At 51.0% G+C, this 15209-nt stretch overlaps 6 protein-coding genes across 6 annotated transcripts, besides 1 other annotated feature; 5 read left to right on the top strand and 1 right to left on the bottom strand.

Moving 5' to 3' along the window:
* Nucleotides 1-331: 331 nt before the first annotated feature.
* UA08_09079 (hypothetical protein) lies at nucleotides 332-2858 on the top strand (the record flags this gene model as incomplete). Its single annotated transcript, XM_020263973.1, has 2 exons — nucleotides 332-1522; nucleotides 1584-2858. The coding sequence occupies 2 exons, from the start codon at nucleotides 332-334 to the stop codon at nucleotides 2856-2858; spliced, it is 2466 nt and encodes an 821-aa protein (XP_020115745.1).
* Nucleotides 2859-4343: 1485 nt separating this feature from the next.
* On the top strand, nucleotides 4344-6291 carry UA08_09080 (Ammonium transporter MEP1; the record flags this gene model as incomplete). Its single annotated transcript, XM_020263974.1, has 4 exons — nucleotides 4344-4458; nucleotides 4584-4915; nucleotides 4979-5570; nucleotides 5627-6291. 4 exons carry the CDS (start codon nucleotides 4344-4346, stop codon nucleotides 6289-6291), a joined length of 1704 nt encoding a protein of 567 aa, XP_020115744.1.
* A 1321-nt stretch (nucleotides 6292-7612) lies between these two features.
* On the top strand, nucleotides 7613-8143 carry UA08_09081 (hypothetical protein; the record flags this gene model as incomplete). The annotated part of the gene is made up of 1 exon (XM_020263975.1): nucleotides 7613-8143. One exon carries the CDS (start codon nucleotides 7613-7615, stop codon nucleotides 8141-8143), a length of 531 nt encoding a protein of 176 aa, XP_020115743.1.
* A 295-nt stretch (nucleotides 8144-8438) lies between these two features.
* Nucleotides 8439-8499: a repeat region (Identified by RepeatMasker using a combination of RepBase library and repeat library created with RepeatScout).
* Nucleotides 8500-9525: 1026 nt separating this feature from the next.
* UA08_09082 (putative beta-galactosidase E) lies at nucleotides 9526-12844 on the top strand (the record flags this gene model as incomplete). The annotated part of the gene is made up of 6 exons (XM_020263976.1): nucleotides 9526-9606; nucleotides 9653-10364; nucleotides 10402-10525; nucleotides 10590-10698; nucleotides 10756-12556; nucleotides 12627-12844. 6 exons carry the CDS (start codon nucleotides 9526-9528, stop codon nucleotides 12842-12844), a joined length of 3045 nt encoding a protein of 1014 aa, XP_020115742.1.
* A 309-nt stretch (nucleotides 12845-13153) lies between these two features.
* Nucleotides 13154-14051, top strand: UA08_09083 (hypothetical protein; the record flags this gene model as incomplete). The annotated part of the gene is made up of 2 exons (XM_020263977.1): nucleotides 13154-13542; nucleotides 13604-14051. 2 exons carry the CDS (start codon nucleotides 13154-13156, stop codon nucleotides 14049-14051), a joined length of 837 nt encoding a protein of 278 aa, XP_020115749.1.
* Nucleotides 14052-14153: 102 nt separating this feature from the next.
* On the bottom strand, nucleotides 14154-15050 carry UA08_09084 (hypothetical protein; the record flags this gene model as incomplete). Its single annotated transcript, XM_020263978.1, has 1 exon — nucleotides 14154-15050. One exon carries the CDS (start codon nucleotides 15048-15050, stop codon nucleotides 14154-14156), a length of 897 nt encoding a protein of 298 aa, XP_020115748.1.
* Between the last annotated feature and the right edge of the window lie 159 nt (nucleotides 15051-15209).

The following is a 15209-nucleotide window of genomic DNA, read 5'->3' on the forward strand; positions in this document are numbered from 1 at the left end:
AGATTCTGCCGGCATTTGAGAGTTGACACTCGACGGTCGTTCGTAGTGTGGCAATTAAATTACATAGCTACTCTGTTTCTCGAGTGTAGCAGCGGATTGCATCATGTTTGCCTATCATGAAATAATATGGCAAATCATGCTTAAATCCAATGCTTATGACTGCATATACATCGCCAGTCCAAGTAGTCTGACCGCCTTGCCGTAGCCAATCATCAATGGCGGTTCCCGCTGGTGGGGCCTCAGGCTTATGTTTGGCTGTACCTGGCCTCTTCCACAATAAAACGACAACAAGTCAGCCAACCAACATTACATTCCCCGCAGACTATCCGACATGTCCAAAGATGACGGGCCTGTCGAGGCCAATGGCCACGAAACCTCTCCCCCTGATATCTTCAATGCCAGCTCGGTCTCCGAAATCAAAGCGACGCTGCTACACCTCCACGACCAGGAAGCGGCAGTCACGGCCCGGCTCGATGCTCTGGTCGCTTCTCAGAAGGATTTTTCCCGCGAACTCGGACGCCTCGACCTGTTACGTGCTCATCTCGGCACGCAGGTGAACACCGCCAGGAATATTAGCCATGGCATGCTGTCCCCGGCCGCAGCAACTGCCGACCGCATCTCAGGGGCAGTGCGACGTCTGGACCTGGAACAGGCGCGAGTCAAAGCCACGCTAGAAGTTGTCGAGCAGGTGGCCGAGCTGAAGGCATGTGTGCTAGGAGTCAATGGGTCGATGGAAGGCCCGCAAGATTGGGAGATGGCAGCCAGCTATTTGAATCGCGCATCCAAAATTCCGGCCGATGTCGTCAATGGAGCTTTTGCGGCGCAGATTGTGCCTACGGCGGAGGTGCCGGATCCGCCGAGCGTTACGCTACATAATGCATCGGAGTCTCTGTGCGGGCTGTTTTTGAGGGAGTTCGACAAGGCTGTCAAGGAAAACAATGGTGCTAAGATCACGCGGTTTTTCAAACTATTTCCTCTCATTGGTCGATCAGAGGTGGGCTTGGATGTCTACGGGCGATATGTCTGCCAAGGTGTCGCAACGCGGGCTCGGTCAAACCTGAATACAGGCGCTGGCAGTGGGCAAGCCACGGATGGATACTTTTATGCTAGTGCGCTCACGAAGCTTTTTGAGCATATTGCTCAAATTATTGACGGGCACGGGGCGCTGGTCGAACGGCATTACGGTTCCGGAAAAATGACCCGGGTTATTGAGAGGTTGCAAGTGGAAGCCGATGTCCAGGGAGGTATCATTATCGACACATGGACGGACGAGAGGAACGTCGTCCGGAAGTTGACAGATATCAAATCTTATGCATTTACGTTCTTGGTGCAAAGCTTCCTGCCTGCACAACGTACCTCTGGTACCCCTCGTACCGGTTCTCCGGCCCACCGAGATGGACTTGCAGGCGAAGTTGAAGATGAAGGGGTCGACATGATAGAAATTGATGCGATCCTCAACGAATTGGGAGTGATGCTTGGACGGTGGTCACTCTATTGCCGATTCCTCGGCGATAGCTGCAGGGTAAGTACAGTACAGATTTTGGATATTTAACCCGGGGACAACAAAACTAAACAAGTCACAGCCAATTGAAGAAAACGACAATGTGGATGCGCCGTTGATGCTCCCGGATTTCTTGGTGGATTCTCCTCTGTCGAAGAAGATCAAGGACCGAATGATTGGCCCTTTTAATGCGATGACTACATTCTTTCTCCGTCGTTCCGTGGAGAAAGCATTCCAGCTGGATGAGCAGCCCTCTGGTCTTACACTGAATCTACATAGCGCGCTCAATTCAGAGCCCCCCCACATCACCTCGGCTGTTGACGATATCATGTACATTGTGAACAAAGTTCTCCAACAATCTATCGCAACATCGCAGGCACAAGTCGTGACGAATGTAGTACCGACGCTTTCAAGGATACTCGGAGCGGACTTCATCGGCATGATTCAACGAAAGATGCGCGATGAATACTACCCGCGGCCGGCGGTCCAGGGAGCCCAGCCAGCGGAACAGACGGTGATTGCGTTTTTGGTCTTGATCAATAATCTGGATGTCGCAGTGGACTACATCCGACGAATCGTGCGAGGTCATGTTGACAACAAGCCGGGTCGCGCGGAAGGAGAGGAGACTAAAGGAGGTATAGAGGACGGCGCCGGTAGCGGGCTCGAAAGCATATACCCTCTTTCGGACGATGCGTCGGTTGTGCGACAGGCGCTGCAGTCCCTGTCGACATCATTTGAGTCCAAGGCCAGTGACTTGATTTCGGATGGCATCCAGGTGGTTTTCAACAACGTCGTCAAGACACGACTGCGGCCGATTCTGGCCGAGTCATTCCGGGACATTGAATACCAGCCACGGGACCACAACGACCCGACGGCCAGCACATATCAGAACTACGAGGTCGACGAAGACGAAGACGAAGAGCTACCGCGGGCAGAATTGGTGCGGCCGCGGTTTGCGGGGATGTGGGCAGAGCTGGTCTCACCGTTATCACGGATCCTGACGCCGACGGCGTTTGATCGTCTGCTGACGATTACGGTTGCGTATCTGGCGCGGCTGCTCGAGAAACGGCTGTGGTCGTATCACGGACGAGTCAACGCGCTGGGGGCGATTCGGTTGGAGCGGGATGTTTCGGGGATTGTGACTACGGTGGTGGAAGTGGGGAGCAGCCAGGGGGCGCCGGCGCGCTATCGGCACCGCGAGGCATTCTCTCGGTGCGTGCAGATTACGATGATTATGGCGATGGACGAGGACGAGTGGGATGATGTAGTGGGCGGCGGCGAGACGGCGGACGTGGTGGACAAGCTGGGGGTGGACGAGCGGGCGCGGGCGCGGTCGATGATACGCGAGCATAGGTGATATATATATATATATATATTTATATGGATATATACTAAATGTATATATGATTTATTTCTTCTTGGGTTCGCATATACCACAGAGTATAAGCGTAATTGTATGAATAGTAATACACTATGGCATACTGGATGTCTCACTACTTCCGTCAGACATGTGACACCGTTGCACAAACGGCAGTCGCACCTGTGCCAGGTCAGCCTCGACTTCCTTCCTTCCCGAGTCTTCCAGCAGCAACTCACGTGACTGGCCTCGAGACTCGAGATCGATTCGATGACTCTATGAGTAATCGCCATTACGCGTGGAACAGCCCGCCAATCAGCGCGCAGAGACGCCGACTTATCTACAGCCAATCCCTGCGCTCCCCGAGCGGGCGTTAGCCCCGATCGAGAGGCTGCGCTAGCACCCAAGACAGCTAGCGGCAATGCAAGGGGATCCACGGGCGGCTCCACACGCACGGATTGGGCGCTAGCAGGGGCTTTATCTCTGGCCAATGGGCGCGAGGCAATTGCAACGGGCGACAGTCATCACTTCGTATCATGCCTGAGGCCGTTGACTTAAGTTCGACAAGCTAGCGTAAAATTAGCAGCGTATGCCTGGTTTAATATAGCGAGATAAGAAGGCTGTATTGACTACTATCTATCATCTATCTTATCTGCATAGCTTGACAGAGGCTGGAGGTACTTATATAGGCGCGCTGCCCGTAGACACCATGTACATACTCCCTATAGTGGTGGTACATTTCAAGACTATTCGCATCGATAACTAACTCCTAACTATAGAATATACATGATGGGCGCCAGCCTTGGCAGCCGACTGCCGGTTCCGCAGTCCGATTGCCCTCCGAACGCGCGCTTGCCACTCTGGCGATCCCCGGCCATGACGCTTCTTCCTCCAGCTTGTCCTGTCGGCTAGCAGAAAAAGAAACAAAACTGAAGCTGTGACACTCGCCCTTTTTTTTTTTTCGAGCTATGCGCCCTCGCCGCCAGCCTATGCTGCTCGACCGGGCCTAGTGCAGACCGTGCCAGACAGACAGCCAGGAAAAATACTCCATTGCCAATTCGCATTGCAAATCGATTGATGGAAAAAGGGAATAGGCGCTCGTCGTGCTTCCCGAATTGGCCCGGCCCACCCCGTCCAATCCATGAATGCCTGACAAGCCAGGCGACAACTATATCTACCTTCTCTTCGCTCTCTCCACACCATCGACTCCATCTCTCCAGTTCTCCTCGTCCGACTCTCTCTGTCTCGCTCTCCAGGATTCTGGAGGTGAGTGAGCTTGGCAAGCAGACGGCCTCTTGCTTTCCGTGCTCTCGATTCCTTTTCTCTCTCTTTTTTTTTTTTTTTTTTTTTTTTTTACAGCTTCGTTTTATTTGGTCTGTTAATTTTGGTCTCCCGGCACGCCCACCACAACACAACACCAAACCTTGCCCTCCTCCGACGGACGGTCAATCCTCGATTGTATTGTATAATTCTTGACAGCCCACAATGTCGTCTGCCGATACTCCGGCGCCGTATGCGCCTGATTATGCTTCATACAACTGGACTGGGGCTCCCGCCGATTATTCCCTCACGACGAACACAGATCTGGGCGGTGATTCTCGTATGCAATCCCTTGGCACCATCCTTTGACGGCCACGCTCTTCATATACATATAATATATATATATATATATATATATATTATGTCTGTATGTATATTTCTGAAAGAGAAGACTAATTCTTGCAGGCGTCGAAAATCTGAACAAATGGTACCAATCCGGTGACCAGGCCTATATAATCGTCGCTTCCGCCATGGTCATGGTCATGGTGCCCGGTCTGGGCTTCCTCTACTCCGGGCTTGCCCGCCGCAAGTCTGCCCTCAGTATGATCTGGGCCTGCATGGGTTCCTTTTCGGTGATAACCTTCCAGTGGTATTTTTGGGGCTACTCATTAGCGTTTTCCCCATCCGCCACCAACGGCTTCATTGGTGACTTGCGCAGCTTTGGCTTGATGAATCTACTCGGTGCTCCAAGTCCAGGTTCGCCATTGGTGCCAGGGCTGCTCTATGCTTTTTACCAGGTATTTTTTCCCCACCCTTGCAGCTAGGCCAGGCAGAGATGCAGAAGAGGCTAACGTCTGTAGATGCAATTCTGTGGCGTCACTGCTGCTATTGTCATGGGTGCCGTTGCGGAACGCGGGCGGCTGCTACCGGCCATGGTCTTCACTTTTATCTGGGCCACCATCGTTTATTGCCCTCTCGCCTGCTGGGCCTGGAATGTCAATGGCTGGGGATACGCTTACGGAGTGATGGACTACGCTGGAGGAGGACCCGTCGAAATAGGGTCTGGTCTATCGGCACTTGCATACTCGATGGTCCTTGGTCGTCGCCAAGAGAGAATGATGCTCAATTTCCGCCCGCACAACGTGTCGCTGATTCTGCTGGGAACTGTGTTCCTCTGGTTTGGCTGGCTGGGTTTCAATGGTGGCTCTGCATTTGGCGCCAACCTGCGTGCGACCATGGCATGCTGGAACTCCAATATTGCCGCTAGTTTTGCCGCCATTGCTTGGGTTCTGCTCGATTTCCGGTTGGCGAGAAAGTGGTCTATGGTTGGATGGTGTTCTGGCACCATCTCGGGGCTGGTTGCTGCGACTCCCGCTTCTGGTTTCATCACCCCTTGGGGAAGCGTTGTGCTGGGAGTGGTGACTGGCATAGTTTGCAACTATGCCACCAAAGGTTGGTTTTACTTGTAACTCCCGTGCCTGTGTCTTCTGTCATTCTAATGTGTACAGTGAAATACTGGATTAAAATCGACGATTCCATGGATGTGTTCGCTGAGCACGGCGTTGCGGGGATTATTGGTCTGCTCATCAATGCGCTCTTCGCATCGGACGACATTATCGGCCTCGATGGCGTAAACACCGGCCAGACAAACCCCACCACAGGAACGGCGCAAGGTGGATGGATCATCCACAACTATCGGCAGCTCTACATCCAGATTGCCTATATTGTTGCCACCTGCGCATACGCCTTTGTGGTCTCCGCAATCATCGCATATTTGATCAACATCACGCCAGGTCTTCACCTGCGGGCATCTGAGGAGGCGGAACTGCTCGGCATGGACGATGACCAGCTAGGAGAATTCGCCTACGATTATGTCGAGGTACGCCGAGATTACTTGGCGTGGACACCGCAAAAGGCGGCGCAATTAGAAGACGGCCACGAAATCCCACACGCCCATCGATACGGCATCGAGGCGCACAGCACGATGATGGAGGGACATACACCAGAAGACAAGAGGAGTGAAGAGGATATCATTGCCCCCCAGTCTTCGATCCCGGTTTCCTCTGATTATCACCATCACACAGCGCAACTTCCACCGGCACCGCGACAAGTGGCCGAACAGAATCCTCCCGGCGAGGGACAAGCTGTGATTGAAGAAGAAAAAATTGCATAGACTTTTGCTAATCGTTTTGAGCTCCCCCATCACAAAAGTATGTTTAAAATAAAAATTTCGAAAGCTCGACATTGTTTTGGTCGATTCATGACAAAGCGTTGAGAGATGTTCTATCGGCGGATTTCTTCTTTTATCTTTCTATTTCTTAATCTCTCTCGATACATATACCCTTCCCTACCTATCTTTTACTCGCTTTTCCCCCCCTATCTACCGGCCTTTCCTCCTGTACAACCTTGTGTGACATACTACCTGACTATTCGATTCTGTGTACTTTTTTTTTTCATCTGTCTCGTGTTGATCGAAAGCAATGCACCACTCAGCTGAAGCTGGCCTGATTGAGGATGTACTTGTACTTACGTTAATGATTAGACAATATTATTCAATCTACTATTACTATCTACTATCCACATGTAGTTTTCGGTCCGCCATGGTATACACTTGGTATAAACCCAGGGCGCGCTTTTATTCAAGTTAATTGTTTGAGCATGTTTTCACCGTGGCCTATATCTGGAAAAGCCTCGGAGTAACAATTGTCCAAAAATTGGCACTGTACTGTAGATAACTTACAGTAACATAGTCCACGGTTCTCTAAGCGGAACAGTCCAGTAGCGGTGCTAGTGGGGGCCAGCTTTCAACAACAACAACTTTCTGGTAGCCTCCATATCACGAGCAATGGCAGATATGCAACGTATTAGGCGCCTCAGCGGCATCTGCTCCCTTGAAGAGATGGAACGCCTTGATGGAGATGTTTTTTCAACGAGCCTTGGGGAATGGACTGCGTTTGGGTGACTTCCTGGAATATCTCGATATCCTTGCCTGCTTTCAGTAAGAAGCAAGGGGTACGGCCTTACCTGCCTGGCGGAGCATTCCGTTTCCCAGGGGGGTTGAGAGAAGGATCTTCACCCCTTGTTGATCTTGAAACTTTTGCTATAGTCCCAACGTAATAGTGAGGCAGACTCTATCTGTCCATTGGTCCACGTCAGTGTATTACTCGTATCGCCGCTGAATCTCATTAGGCACTGGTCAAAAGAAACTGATGGTTGGTAATATGTACGTCCACACCAATCAATCCTCTCGAATACTAGGTATATGCTGCGGCTGGATCAAACTCCTACCTCTCTCAACTACCGCCATACTGTTTGCTCCACCATGCTTATTGTGAGGACACTATTCATCTGATCAATTTCTACATTTCTACGTCCCAATATGTCAGGCCTTGATGTGATCGGTGCCATCTCCGCGGTAATCGGTATCCTCGGTGCTTCAATCAAGGTCTACGACAGTGCCAAACGTGACCTGGGGCTACAAGAAGCATTCCACTATGTTCCAGTCCAGAATACCCCTCATCCGCAATACCCTTGAGACAATCCAGACCGAGCTACAGCCCGGTAAAGACTCTTTGCCCCCAGATGTCTGTGAGGCCTTGAAGAATATCTTTGATGCTTGTGATGGGAACGCACGGGAGTTGAGAGGAATATTTGAAGAAGTCATTCCTGCAGAGAACAGTACGCGGAAGAAAAAATACCCCATGAAAAAGGTCATTCAAAGATTGGGAAAGGGAAGCAAAGTCGAAGAGCTGATGACTGCGCTCATTCAAAATATTCAAATCCTTGTCAACTACAGGATGGTGAAGTCTGCTACTCCGGAGCAAGACACTGACCTTCAAGAAGATATCCTCAACGAATTGAGATCCATCAAAAGCTCGACGGCTGAGGAAGAGAGCCCGACCTCGATTTTCCATAGCGGTGGAGGTACACAGACTAACAATGTTAATAGCGGCAGTGGCCAGCAAATCAACAATCATGGTCATGTCGGAATTCAGCATTTCCTTAATGGTGAGGTGAAGTCATGAGAATAACACCGTAGCGCTACACCCAAGGGTTATTATAGTTGATCTAGTCTCTAACTGGATTGAGTGGTTGGCTGTTGTTTCACACTTATCCCTCAATGCATCCCATTAAAATTGCTTTCTCCAATGAAAACCGCTTCCCTTCTAAAAAACCATCGCCAGTCTTAGCCACATATCAAAGGGTATACTCCCTGCTGATTATTCTTTTATAGTTACCCTAGGGGCCAGTGAGGATGAAGAAGAATTAGCTTGAATCAGTGACAGTTCCTCATACTCCTCTGAGTCTCCTCCCACTCGGTGTTTCTACTGCAAAAAGAATGGACACATTGCTAAATTTTGCCCGCGCAAACACAAATGCGAGAGATGTAAGTTGATCCATGTACATTCTATGCTAATCTTTCATTCATTTACTTATTTTCGGAGCAAAAATAGGTAGTACCATAGGTCATGACGAAGAACATTGCACCAAAGAACATGGGATTTGCTAGTATTGTAAGTAAGGGTAATATCTTACATATCCATGGCATCGCTAACATTGGTCTCTTAACGGCCAGGCGGCAGAGAGGGTCATTACGCACGTACATGCTACGTGCCTTATTGGGCGTGGCAACGATGAAGAAATCTTTATACTCCGAGTGCGTTGCAGCTGGAGAAGAACTAGCGTATCTATCCCTACATCGAAGTGATAGAATATTTCGTTATTGGAGGATATAACCCTCAAGCGGAAGGCATGGGAGAATTGCAATAATTACCTGCCAGATCTAGCAGTATGCTCTTCAATATCAAATCTAAGGAAATGGCATGATGAAGGCTTTCATAACGCACAGAGTAGAATCGCAGATAGATTGCACCACTGGTCTCTATACAGAGCGATGTAAAAAGCTGGTACCTAAGGAGAAAATGAGTCCCTACTTGCATGGCAACTCAGCAGCCCTCGCCATCTGACGTTGGTGAATTCGTGTCTCATGATGATCCCCTTGATAATCTTTCAAAGATGATGATGTTAGAGAAATTATTGCGAGAATCTGCTAGCAAGTAAGGGGGCCGTGGCCTGATACAAGGCTTGTATTACGTCAGTTAACTAGTTGTTTAACTACTAACTACCGTACTACCTCGTTACAAAGACCTGAATCAGGGCCTCAGGAAAACCTACATAGTTTAGCTCCTCTTGACTGCAGGCGCTGTGAAAGAATTGGGACAAAAGCGTGCACTGGGTTTGCAGCCAACTGTATCCACTGTCAATGGTCAATTGCGGGGGATGTCTGGGGCATACATTCATTTAGCCTGAATAGCGCTCACTTAAGAGTTATACTTATAAGACGGGGGAAATTGTCCTGGATGACTCTTAGAATGGCAATGGTAGCAGGCTCTTCATTGTCTTCAGGATGCGCTTTTCTTCTTCCTTGCTTCTCTCTGCCTTGGGTTGGTGCTTGTGCTGCGGTGGGAGCAACTCTCGTCAGGACCTAGTAAGCTCAACATCTCAATCGATTGATTGGGGCTCATACGTGCTAGGTAACATGGGACGAACACTCCTTCTTCGTGCGAGGCGAGCGCCTAATGATTTTCTCTGGAGAATTCCACCCCTTCCGTCTTCCAGTGCCCGGCTTATGGCTCGACGTTTTCCAGAAGATCAAAAGCATGGGCTTTACAGGAGTATCCTTCTACACGGACTGGGCGCTGTTGGAAGGAAATCCCGGCCATGTTGTGATTGGTAGCGGTGGTGGTATCTGGGACCTCGAAGAGTTCTTCAGTGCAGCGACTGAAGCCGGGATATACCTGATTGCTCGTCCTGGACCGTATATCAACGCCGAGGTCTCGGCTGGAGGTATACCGGGCTGGGTTTTGCGCAGCAGCAACGCAACACTCCGATCGTTGGATCCGGGGTACCTCGAAACGACGCAAAACTACGTGCCAACGATCGGTAAGATCATCAGCAAAGCCCAGATCACGAAGGGCGGTCCGGTGATCTTGCTCCAGCCTGAGAATGAGTATACAAGCTGGCCGGGCCTCGGCGTCTCAACTTTCCCAGGCGAGATGAACAGGGAATACATGGCTTTTGTAGAGCGGCAGTTTCGTGATGCTGGTATTCAGGTCCCGTTTATAGTGAATGATAACTTGGTAGAGGGTTATTTTGCGCCGGGCAGTGGACTCGGCGCGGTAGACATATATGGCATTGACTCGTATCCTATGCGTTACGACTGTAGGGGACCAAATCACTGGCTCTGTGAGACTTGCGAGGTATCTAACTGACGTGCTCCTAGGTGCTGATCCATATGTATGGCCGACATATAGGTTCCCTTATACCTGGCAGGCTACCCACCAGAAGGAAAGCCCGACGACGCCATTTTCTATAGCCGAATTCCAAGGAGGAAGTGGAGAGGGATGGTATGTCGTCTTATATATTTATATATATATATATTGAACTTGGGGCAGAGACTGATCTGTTCAGGGGAGGCGTTGTCGAAGAGATGTGTGCTGACCTCGTCAATATGGAGACAGCCCGTGTCGTATACAAGAATAACTACAGCTTCGGGGTGAAGCTATTCAACATCTACATGGTCTTTCTCTCTTTATAGTTGAAGAAGGTATATCGACGAACTGACGACAAATTCTAGACCTATGGTGGCACCAATTGGGGCAATTTGGGTTACATGAATGGCTACACGTCCTACGATTACGGAGCAGCCATCAGCGAAGATCGAAGCCTACGCCGAGAGAAATACAGCGAACAGAAACTCCAGGCAAACTTCCTCAAGGTGTCCCCAGCATATCTCACGGCCACCTCGGTGGTGGGCATGAATGGCACTTATGGCGCGCCAGAGACCATTGCGGTCACTCCACTTTTAGGGGATAATAATGGCACCAATTTCTACGTGGTGAGACACGCAGACTTTACTTCACTCAACACGACTCAGTATACCCTTGACTTGTCCACTAGTATTGGAAGTGTCACCATTCCACAGCTTGGAGGTAGCTTGGCGCTAAGTGGACGCGATTCCAAGATTCACGTCACAGACTATGATCTCGGTGGCATTAACCTGATTTATTCCAGCGCGGAGATACTTACCTGGGCGCGAGGGGAGGATCGGAAACGCACTGCAGTGCTCTATGGGGGAGAGGAAGAACTGCATGAGATTGCTTTGCCAGCCAGTCTGGGGCAACCTTCAGTCATTGAGGGCTCCGGCGTGGCCATCCGACAAAGGGGATCTGCTTGGGTGCTGCAGTGGCGAGTCACCCCTGAGCGTAAGATCGTTCAGATTGGACCGCTGCTTGAGCTCTACCTGGTGTGGAGAAATGAAGCGTATAACTACTGGGTGATGGAGCTGACAGCTCCAAGTCCCGTGGCAAATTTCACATCCCCGTCAAAGGACCTGGTGGTCGTCAAGGCCGGGTATCTTATTCGAAGCGCAGAGATCGAAGGTGATAAACTAAAGCTGACGGGCGATGTCAACCAGACAACTGTCGTCGAACTGATCTCAAGCCCGAAGGACAACATTCGCAGTCTGACTTTTAACGGGGAGCTGGTTAAGACTACTACACTGGCGTGTAATGGCAAAGTCATTGGTGAAATCGAATACAAACCCCCTTCCGTGGAAATTCCACGGCTTTCCAGCCTCACTTGGAGGTATCTGGACTCCGTGCCAGAGATCAAGTCAACATACAACGATGCATCTTGGACTGAATGCAACAAAACCATCACCAACAATCCTACTCCTTTCAAGACGCCGCGTGATTTATATGCATTAGACTACGGATTCCATACCGGATCACTAATCTACCGCGGACGATTCCTCGCCAACGCTCAAGAATCCACACTTTCCCTAAACATCTCCGGCGGCACCGGCTTTGCCAATATCGTCTGGCTGAACGATGTATTCCTCGGGTCATTCCCCGGCAGTTCTACCGCTCAGGTACTAGCTCAAAACTTCACATTTCCGCATCCCTTAACCTCAGGGAAGGAGTATATATTGACCGTTCTGATCGACAACATGGGCCAGGATGAAGAAGGCCCCGGCACCGACGCAATCAAGTTCCCACACGGAATCCTGAATTACAGTCTGGCTGGCCACGACGACCAGTCCGACGTCACCTGGAAGATGACGGGCAATCTTGGTGGTGAGCAGTACCGCGATCTGGCTCGCGGTCCTCTCAACGAGGGGGCATTGTATGCTGAACGCCAGGGCTACCATTATCCGCAGCCCCCAGCCTCGAACTGGACTGTGTCCAGTCCTGTGGAAGATGGTCTTGCTGCTCCCGGCGTGGGGTTCTATACGACTTCCTTCCGGCTGGATATCCCGTCTGGATGGGATGTGCCCATGAGTTTTGTGTTCAATAATGGCTCGGACGCGGCGAAGAGTCCTTCGCAGAACTATCGATGTCTGATCTTTGTGAATGGGTATCAGTTTGGGAAGTACAGTGCGTATTATATATATATATATATATATACTTCTCCTCCTGTGATTATCTTTTTCCTAACATCCGCCAGTCAACAACCTGGGTCCGCAGACTACCTATCCCGTCCCAGAGGGCATCCTCAACTACAACGGCGACAATTTCATCGCAGTGACTTTGTGGGCGATGGACACTGATGGTGCAAAGCTGGCCGGTCTCGACCTGGTCCCGACTGCAGTTATCAAGTCTGGTTACAGTAGGCCAGCGTTGGCGCCGCAGCCTACATGGACGTTGAGAGATGGTGCATATTAAATCAGATAGAGGCAGAACCAGCAAGCAATATAGGCATCATTTGTTTGCACTGTCTACTGCTCGATATTCCATACTCTCTGCGCTCATTTTGCGTGGTCATTGTAAATACTTCGTGCAGAAATAAAATCATTTACTCTCTGCTTATGTTGATATGTACATAAGCCGAGGTTCTCCGCATTCTCCCCGCCTACCGTGTACATACCTCCGGCATCAACTTCTCGGCTTGCACCAACGAAACAATTAGATCCATATCCATGCACATTTCAACGAGAACTCTGTGTAAATATATAGATATACTGAGAGAGGAAAATGACAGCAACCCCCCCACAATCCCCATACTTCCTCCTCTCCTACCCATCCCCGCACGTCCTCCTGGTCACCATCAACCGCGAAAAACAGCGCAACGCCATCAACACCCGAGCACACTGGGACGCCGAGGCCATCTTCAACTGGTTCAATGACGAGCCTTCGCTGCGCGTCGCCATCGTCACGGGCAAGGGCTCCAAGGCCTTTTGCGCGGGGCAGGACCTGATTGAGCAGAGTACTAATGCTGCTGCTGCTGACGGTAATACCGAGGAGAAACTACCGCTTCCACCCGGCGGGTTTATGGGCGTGAGTCGACGCAGGGGCAAGAAGCCCATTATCGCTGCTGTGAATGGATTTGCGTTGGGCGGGGGATTTGAGATTTGTCTGAATTGGTTTTGTGCTTTCTACTCTATTGCAATATACTTTGTGCTTGGGTTAACGCAGATAACAAAGTGACATGGTCATCGCCTCGCCAACAGCAACCTTCGGCCTGCCCGAAGCCCAAGTAGGCCTGTACGCAGCCGCCGGCGGTCTAGCACGCATCGCGCGCATTTCAGGCCTTCAAATCGCCTCCGAAATAGCCATGACAACCCGCAAGCTCACGGCCGCCGAAGCAGCGCGGTACCTGCTCATCAACAGAGTGAGCAAAACGCCCGAGTCGGTGGTTGACGAGGCCGTTGCAGTAGCGCGTAATATCGCCGAGATGTCGTCCCCGGATTCGATTGTTGTGACTAGGCATGGCATTAGGGAGGCGTGGGACGGACTGGGAGGTGTGGAAGATGCTACGGATCGGACGCACAGGCTGTATGCAGAAAGGTTGTTTGCCGGCGAGAATTATGAGATTGGCGTGAGGGCGTTTGCAACGAAGACGAAGCCGGTGTGGGTGCCGTCGAAGTTGTGACATACATTTTGTATACCATAATCTTACTGCTAGCCCTAACTAAAGCCTGGAGTTGCCGAATACGGCAACTGTAACTCAATTCAGTAATGCATCTAGATCACTTCAAAAAAAAAATTCAAGAACATTCGCAATAACCTCGCCCGGCGCCTCCTCCGGAATATAATGCCCCGAATCAACAGCCCTCCCATCCACAGACGCACTCGACACCTTGCGCCACTCAGCAAGCACATCAAAACACTTGGCCACGGTCGAATGCGCGCCCCAAAGCACCCTCAACGGACACTGCACCTTCCGGCCCTCCACAACATCGGCCTCTGCCTCTCTCATATCCAGCGTCGCTGCAGCCCGATAATCCTCACACATAGCATGCACAGTGCGCTCATCCGCCAAATTGGCCTCATACGCCGCAAGACACTCGGGCGCAAACGCCTTGAGGCCAGCATGCCGGCCACCCATGAACATATCCACCCATGCCCTGTGATTCGTCGCGATTGAGCACTCCGGCAAGGGCGCCGCCTGGATGAGGAAGAACCAGTGGAAATAGCCCCGGGCAAAGGCCTCGGTGGTCTGCGAATACATTGCCAATGTCGGGCAGATGTCCAGCAAAATGCACCTTTTCACGCGCGAGGGGTAATCCACGCAGAGCCGGTGGGCGACTCGTGCGCCTCGATCGTGTGCGCAGATGTAGAATTGGTTGCCTTCAGACCGGTTCGCTAGAAGCGCGTCCATTACCTGCACTGCGTCGCGGGCCATGGCTTTCTTGCCGTATCGCACATGTCCCTCGCCGCCGTCGGGCTTGGACGAGTGTCCGTATCCGCGCAGATCAATTGCGACAATGTAGTAGTTCTTGGCCAGTTCGTCGGCGACCCGGTGCCAGATGTGATGCGTCTGCGGGAAGCCATGGAGAAGTAGAAGCGGCGGTCCAGAGCCGCCGTGGATGCCGTGGATGGTTACGTCTTGTTCGACGGGGATGTCGAAGGGGGTGAACTGGTTGAACATGTTTTTATCTTTCTGCTGGATACGCAGAAAACCATGGAAAGTTAAGTGGAAATGAGGTGGTGAGCATTCATTTATATACTTTGATATCCTCGGTTGATCATTCTCCCGCTTCCCCGCATGCAGCACAGCGACTTAGAGCGGCCAAACTAGGTAGACAAT

This window comes from Talaromyces atroroseus (assembly GCF_001907595.1).
Source record: "Talaromyces atroroseus strain IBT 11181 chromosome Unknown scaffold_17, whole genome shotgun sequence".
Classification (NCBI taxonomy): Eukaryota; Fungi; Ascomycota; class Eurotiomycetes; order Eurotiales; family Trichocomaceae; genus Talaromyces; species Talaromyces atroroseus.